At 37.7% G+C, this 7,474-nt stretch overlaps 1 protein-coding gene across 1 annotated transcript; it reads left to right on the top strand.

Annotated features, from left to right (window-relative positions):
- Nucleotides 1–704: 704 nt before the first annotated feature.
- LOC112127237 lies at nucleotides 705–1,853 on the top strand (the record flags this gene model as incomplete). The annotated part of the gene is made up of 1 exon (XM_024227850.1): nucleotides 705–1,853. A coding segment is annotated over exon 1 (1,071 nt), but the record flags the coding sequence as incomplete, so codon positions are not given.
- Nucleotides 1,854–7,474: the final 5,621 nt, after the last annotated feature.

Genomic DNA, 7,474 nt, shown 5'->3' with positions numbered 1-7,474 from the left:
CGAGTGGATCGAAGTCACGATAGCTCAAGTGGTAGGGCAGCGGCGTGTTTAGCCGAAGGTCGAGGGTTCGAATCCCGCTTGTGGCACTGATTTTTTTATCTCAACCAAAACCTTAAATAATTGAAAAGAATTTATTTGGTCACGCAGACCACGAAACCTAATAAAATGTTTTGTTTCTATTATGTGTTGAGAAAGGTTTTTACGTCCACAATGGTTTGAATTTTAATTTTGAATTTTTGTGTCAGTAGTTTCAAAATTTTATTTGTATTTTATTATTATAAGATCTGGGAGCTGAGCCTTGAAAGAATAACCAAAAAAATAAACAAATTAATTGGTTGGATAAGTTCAATAAAATATGTAACTATGCTAAAAAAGTTCTCTGGGTCAATAAATTTTAAGCTGCACTTTAATAATGTGCAGAAATATATCACAAATCTTGAAAGAAAATATCAGCAGTATTGTTTCGAATCTACATTAAGATTCTTGTGAAATATGGATCGACCACTTTTCAAAGAACTAACAATTTCAATAACCCCCTAAACAACTGAAATTAGTTTAAATTTATCTTTGATTTTCCTGGGATTTTTTTAATTTTTCCGATCAATCATGCAAGTTTGATGGACGTCTTTGGTCGTACCAATTTTGAAGACGGTGACTGTAAGTCAGTAAACAAGCCCGACGAAGTATCTCCAGGGGGAAAGTAGCGTCAAAGTAGGGATAAGAAGTGGAAGAGCCTTGGAGGGGAGAAGCTACTCGGCTCCAGTCATGCAAGTGTCGTGAGGATGAACAGGTATTACGAAGGATACCCGGCTCGACGAAGTGCCGCCACCATGCTCACACTGCCGCCGCCCCCGCTCACGGATCCCGGGGCCACGTGGGCTTCGTACACCTCGGAACCCGTCAGATCTCCGGAGAGGTTCAAGCCCGAACGAAACCGCCATGGCGTCAACCTACAAAAGCTCCAGTGGAGGAACTCCAACTGGGTCGATGGATTCCCCGAGATGGTCTCCTCAATGACAATAGCAGATGTGTCACCGCGGTTCGCGGTCAAAAGGATAATCCTCCTGTACGAAAACACCCAGTATAGAGAGGCTGCCAATTTTATAAACCGACTCAGTCACGGGACTTTCAAGACGATCCTGAATCAACTCCCGATCGACCTATTCATCGAGACGATGCCCCATTCGGTGAGCATCCTGGAGGCCCTTTACGCCAAGGTGTTCCTCTCTTCGGACTGCGGCATCCGCGTCCTCCGGCCGGAAAGTGTGCTCATGCAGTTGGTGAAGCTTTTCGCCGGCACCGGATCCCCCGAACGATGGCTCGGCAGTGCCAGGAAACTTCTCAAAGTCATCGTACTCTCCGAACCGAAGCTGAAAAAAGCCCTGCAGGTGAAGAGGCGCGCTTTGGACAAAGCCGTCGAAGGGCTTGGGCAACACGGCCTCGTCGGGACGACAGACGAATCCCTCACGAATCTACACGACGCTCTCAAAGTCGAGTTCCAGAGGCTCGTCGACACGTACAAGACGGCATTATCGAAGCTCGAAGAACTTTCCCTGTCTGGGAAAAAAGACGGAAAACCGACAGCGCCGATACAGGCCTCGCACCAAAGGCAGTTATCGCTCACCCAATCGTGCATTCAGGAAAGATTGATTAAAAACAAAACTTTACTGAACGTCGTCGAGCCAGCAACCGCGAACAGGTCCGCCGCGATTCTTCTCGCCATCCTCCAAAGACGCGTTGAGTGCGACAAAGACGCGTTATTTCAATTCACTCAATTGAGAAAAGAGCTCAAAGTAGAAAACGAACAAGTGGTCGCTCCACTTTTAATGAGATATTCACATGCTTGCGATCAGGTAAGAATATAAAAATTATATTAACAAATTCCTACGTTCACTATTTCTCTATCATCCATAGACAAAACTAAATTAACTCAAAATTCCCAAAATTTTCACATAAATCGATAACTAGCCATTGAAATGGCATGTTTTAAATATAATGTATTATGATCAATTAAAAAACAACTTTTCCAATTTTATCTTAAAATTTTTTCATGAAAATCTACACCCATGTAAACTATGTGGCAGTTAAAAACAATTAAATATGACCCAAACTACTATTCCACAAAATATATCAACAAATAAGAGTTAATCTTTTAGAAAATGAACAGAATAACTTTTAAAGATTAAAAACTGCATGTTGTTGCTACAAAGCATGATAATCTGAAAACAAATTATCTTTCTTCTCAATTAATCAAACAGAGTGTGTAATCATAAAAAATAGAGAATCCATAAAATATTAATTACAACAGACAAACGTGTTATATCGACTTTTTAAAATTAAAATTTCTCATGTATTTATTTACCTTTATAAATAAATAGAAATGAAAAATCCCGCTTCTCTTTTAAATTCATTGTCGTGCCTTTGCCATTAAACCTATGGACGTGTGTAATAGAAATCTCGGATAATTATTCGTTTCGAAAATAGCTGAAGATGGGTTTTTGTAATGGACGATTTTAAACACTCCACTCTCACGCTATACTTTCATTGTCGTAACGTTTTACATTCATCATTATAAACTTACGAATATCCTGAGAATCAAATTGGCCAGAGGTTTTAGAAAAATTTTTGGAACGATTGTGATGGAAGAACTTCTTCTATGCATTCTTCTATTCAGAGTCTACACGAATTGTCGAAAATTGTCTCGGATAATTTGAGTAGGAATAGATAAATTAGTAAAATAGGAAAAATAAATAATTAATTAGATATTTTTGTTTATAATTTGAAATAATTTCTATTAAAAAATGAAACTATTTTTAAGTTTTAAAAGTTCCTCGTAAATCGTTTCATTGGGCGTTAAAGCCAAGGATTTTATGAAATTACTTACCTAGACCATAAAAAAAGCCATCGGGCTAATCTCAATTTTTAAATAACCTCTTAAAAGATAATAAAGAAAAGGGTGTAATTAAGTCGAACGAAAGTTTCTCAGGTGCTTACAAGCCAGAAGAGGAAGGAAAAGGAACCGGTGGCGGCATTAGTGGGTCAATTATCACCGTGGTCTTTTTGCAACTTGTGCCGTACAAGTCGGACAAAATCTCTAATTACGCCGAATGTATAATACTGTGGTGTTTGGTCCGGTTCACCAGTTTAACTGAACATAGTGGAAAAATTATGGATACTATGAGACGTTGCGGATTGGGTTGATTAGAATCCATTTTGTCGGAGCAGAATTGCCATAATGTGAATAATGTGTATGCTTGGATTAAAAAAGTTCAGAATGTTCTCTGGGTCCGCCTTTTCTCGCTTTAATCATTGCTGGATCAAGGTATGGTCATGAAGAAAAGAGCAATTTTTGTTGCTACTGCCAAGCTTTCTTTAAGACCATACCTTGATCCAGAGTGTCGTAACTGAAAAAGTCATCTATACTTCGAATACTGCAATCATATAATCACATGCCAGAGTGATTTTGTGTTTAGAAAAACCTAGGCTGTCGTTTAGTTTAAAACCGATATAACTGGTGAGTAACCTTTGAAATTATCTACTAAAACAAAAGATCAGCATATATAGCACGAGATCAAATATGACCAGTACATTATATACTCAAAGACAAAAAAGTCTCGATCGTAGAGGAAAGCGGTGTAGAGTTCTAGAGACGAACGATTTATTGCTTCCTTGTAAGGTAGTAAACTCCAAACGGTCCGTAATGTAACGATGAACTCTAAAACAGAAGTTTAGTGAGAATAGCTCAGTCCTGCATCAGGTTATACACTACTATGCAGGCATCGAGCAGAAAGGCTATTCGCAAATCAATATTTCGCTTGGACTCTTGAAAAATGGGGGGCTGTTCTGGTTTGTGGCAATCAGATGACCGGGACGCGTGTGATGACCTTATATACTACTGGGCAGACATCGAGTAGAAAGGCTATTCGCAAATCAGTATTTCGCGTGGTTTCTTGAACAATGGGGGGGCTGTTCTGGTTTGTGGCAATCATATGTCTGGGACGCGTGTGATGACTTTATATACTACTGGGCAGACATCGAGTAGAAAGGCTATTCGCAAATCAGTATTTCGCGTGGTTTCTTGAACAATGGGGGGGCTGTTCTGGTTTGTGGCAATCAAATGACCGGGACGCGTGTGATGACCTTATATACTACTGGGCAGGCATCGAGTAGAAAGCCTATTTGCAAATCAGTATTTCGCGTGGGTTCTTGAACAATGGGGGGCTGTTCTGGTTTGTGGCAATCAGATGACCGGGACGCGTGTGGTGACCTTATATACTACTGGGCAGGCATCGAGTAGAAAGGCTATTCCAAAATCAGTATTCGCGTGGATTCTTGAACAATGGAGGGGCTGTTCTGGTTTGTGGCATTCAGATGACCGGGACGTGTATGATGACCTGGAGAACGCTTTGCTCCATGTATTGCGGGACCTGTTAGCCTTTCAAAGACGGTCAGTTATGGTGTGGGGTAGAATCAACGTCCATTCCCGTACAATACTGATTATCATGCAGAATGGATATTTGACTGTACATATTAAGGAAATTCTTCATGGAAGCTGTGGTCCCATTCTCAACTTATTGAGAAAAACTTTTGTTAATGCTGATAATGCTCGACTGTATGTAGATCGAGTTGTCACCTACTACTTGCAAGATGTTGGAATCACCACAGAATTGACCAGCATGTTCTCCTGACATAAATACCATAGAACTTATGGGAGATGATACAGTTTACACATAGTTCACCGTCTCCAACAGCTTCAAACCGCTCTTGTTATAGGGATTCAGTTTCACAAGACGAAATTTTACCGATTATGATTTTCCGTTGTTTTAGGGAATTTTCTTTCAAAACTTTTTCTTTGACTGCGGTAAAAATATATATTAAGTACTGTGTAAGTGAACTTTTTTTAAAAGACATATCCTTCTATTTTTACGCTGCCTATTTTATTGTAAAACTAAACACTGTTCCAAAGGTAATTTTTCAGGTAGAACCTGCTGGTACTAAAACCTTTTTTTAATAAACTGGTGCGTTAAACCGACCTAGTGATCTACTGTTTTAAAATTGTAGTGCCTTATTTTTTCACACGTTTTATAAGTCCTTTCCATTATTAAAAAAATATATCAAGAACTCAAAAACCGATTCGTTCTGAAAATATTGAAGTTTTCCTTCAGAATCAATAATTTCAACTTATCGTTGTATAACTGATTAAAAAAGGAGGAAATTTTTAAATTGTTTTAAATAAAATATGAAAAAGTTAATTTGTGTTGATTGATGTAAGCATAATTTTAAACAATACCAATCAGTCAGTTACTTGATAAAAAGAAATTATCGAGTTCTGAAGGAAAAATTTAATTTCCTCAGGACCCATTATGGCAGTGACATTCAAAACGTGAGAAAATAGGGTAATAAATTTTTAAAAAATTTCAAGTTAGCGCTCTTATTAAAATTTTAATAGCACTAGCATGTTGTGAAAAATTACCTTTTCAACTATGCTTAGTTTCACAATAAAATAGGCAGAATAATAAAAGGCCATTATATAAAACCCATATGGCATATATTATCATTTAAAAAATACACAAAAAAAACCCAGATATTTTGGTTATAAAATGCACTGGTCATATTCGTTCTGATATGATAAGATCTAAATTTTTCATTTTATTACGCTTGGTCCCGCACAGTTCGAAATTTTGTATAGTCATATTACCTTTTAAATTAATAAATAAAATTTCATAATGTTTAAGAAGGGATTTATTCCTTGGACGTTCTAAACTATAAAATATGTAGTTATATACCCATAAGGATACCTCAAATGTCTAAAACCAAGCTTGGTATGTTCATTTATCTGTGAGCAGAAGCTATAAAATATATATTACAATATAATGTTTATTTACATAAAGAAGGTCGAAAAAGCGGCATCGTGAGAAGTTAATCGAAGTCTGAGATTCGGTCGTCATGATGGTCTATCATGATTCTTCATAAATGTACACTATCTTCCGTCGGTTTCTCAAAAGAATTCTATAAGGTTTTTTCTCTCTCTTTCTAAAACGACAAAATCCCGATAGTCAACCTTGAAAGGAATAGCATCCGATCATCCGTTCGTAAAGACGTAACGGTACAAATGGGAGGATAATTCTACGGTGATCAAGTGACAAAAGGACACGTGATGAATAAAAGATTACCCGCGGTTCCCTGCCCGATTTGAAATGAACCCTTTTCACCATTGCACGTGTATTAAAATACATACGCAAAAATGAACTTGATAATTACGCCAACCTTGACCTCTACTAAGGTTTTCAACCCCCCTTTCCCTTCGACTTTTAGGAAGTTTCCATGTTCTATTTTCTCTCCTAACGGAGAATGTAATCGGTCAGAAGATAAAATCGCGAGTCAATTTTCTAAAATTCGATTACAGCCTCTCAGGAAGGAACACAGCTGGATCTGGACGCATAAACACATAGCATGTAAAGCACTTTCCCCTCTCGACCGCACGGAATTACCTGCTTGCCGCCTGTTATTACATATTTAAAAAACCTGCTCCGGGGAATTTAAAAGGAAAAAGTCCATGCCAATAACCAATGGATTGGGGAGAAAAGTGAGATCCCATAAAAAACAGGTTCCTATACTTTCTTTGTCCTTCTAATTAAATATATACAATTTTCCAAGTCGAATGACATATTTGGCACATATATGATTTTTTATATTTCGACCTCGACAGTTTAACTTATGATTTTTCCTTCTCGAAGGTTGGATAATAGGTTATCTCAAAAAAACAACAACCAGTTTTTCTTTCAATCCACAACGTTTCGGATTTATTTTAATCCTTCCTCAGGTGGGTTAACGCAGTGGTCAAAAACGTGGGCGTCAGTCATTAATGTTTTGTAACAGTTTATTTCAAAACTGAGCCATTGTGGTATATATTTAAGTGTTTCAGACTCCCCCACTGGCTCTTTTTTAAAATAAACTGTTACAAAACATTGACTGACGACCACTGTTTTAACCACTGCGTTAACCCACCTGAGGAAGGATTAAAATAAATCCGAAACGTTGTGGATTGAAAGAAAAACGTAGTTGTTTTGTTCAGATGACCTATTATCCCACCTAAGAGAAGGAAAAATCATAAGTTAAACCTGTTCCTTTGTTATTAGCACGTTACGGATGAAGCTAGCTATCGTCTTACCATACTTATATTCAGCAATTGAACACCAAATGCTCTTCAGTTAATAGAAATTCAATTAATTAAGGTTTAGTTGAGATAAAAAAGTTTGTGTCACGAGCGGCGTATTAAAGCTAGAGTAGCGGCGTATCAAGCCGAAGGTCGTGGGTTCGAATCCCGCTCGTGACACTAACTTTTTTATCTCAATTAAAAACCTTAATTAATGGGATGATATAATTGGTCAAGCGGACCACGAAAAATAGTGAAGTTAATAGAAATTATGAATGGTGGAGTGAGTGTGTTATTCAATCTTTTTAAAAAATAGTT

The sequence above is a fragment of the Cimex lectularius genome, unplaced genomic scaffold (genome assembly GCF_000648675.2).
Source record: "Cimex lectularius strain Harlan isolate CLEC.00 unplaced genomic scaffold, Clec_2.1 scaffold151, whole genome shotgun sequence".
Lineage (NCBI taxonomy): Eukaryota > Metazoa > Arthropoda > Insecta > Hemiptera > Cimicidae > Cimex > Cimex lectularius.
This window is presented reverse-complemented; position numbering and strand designations above follow the sequence as displayed.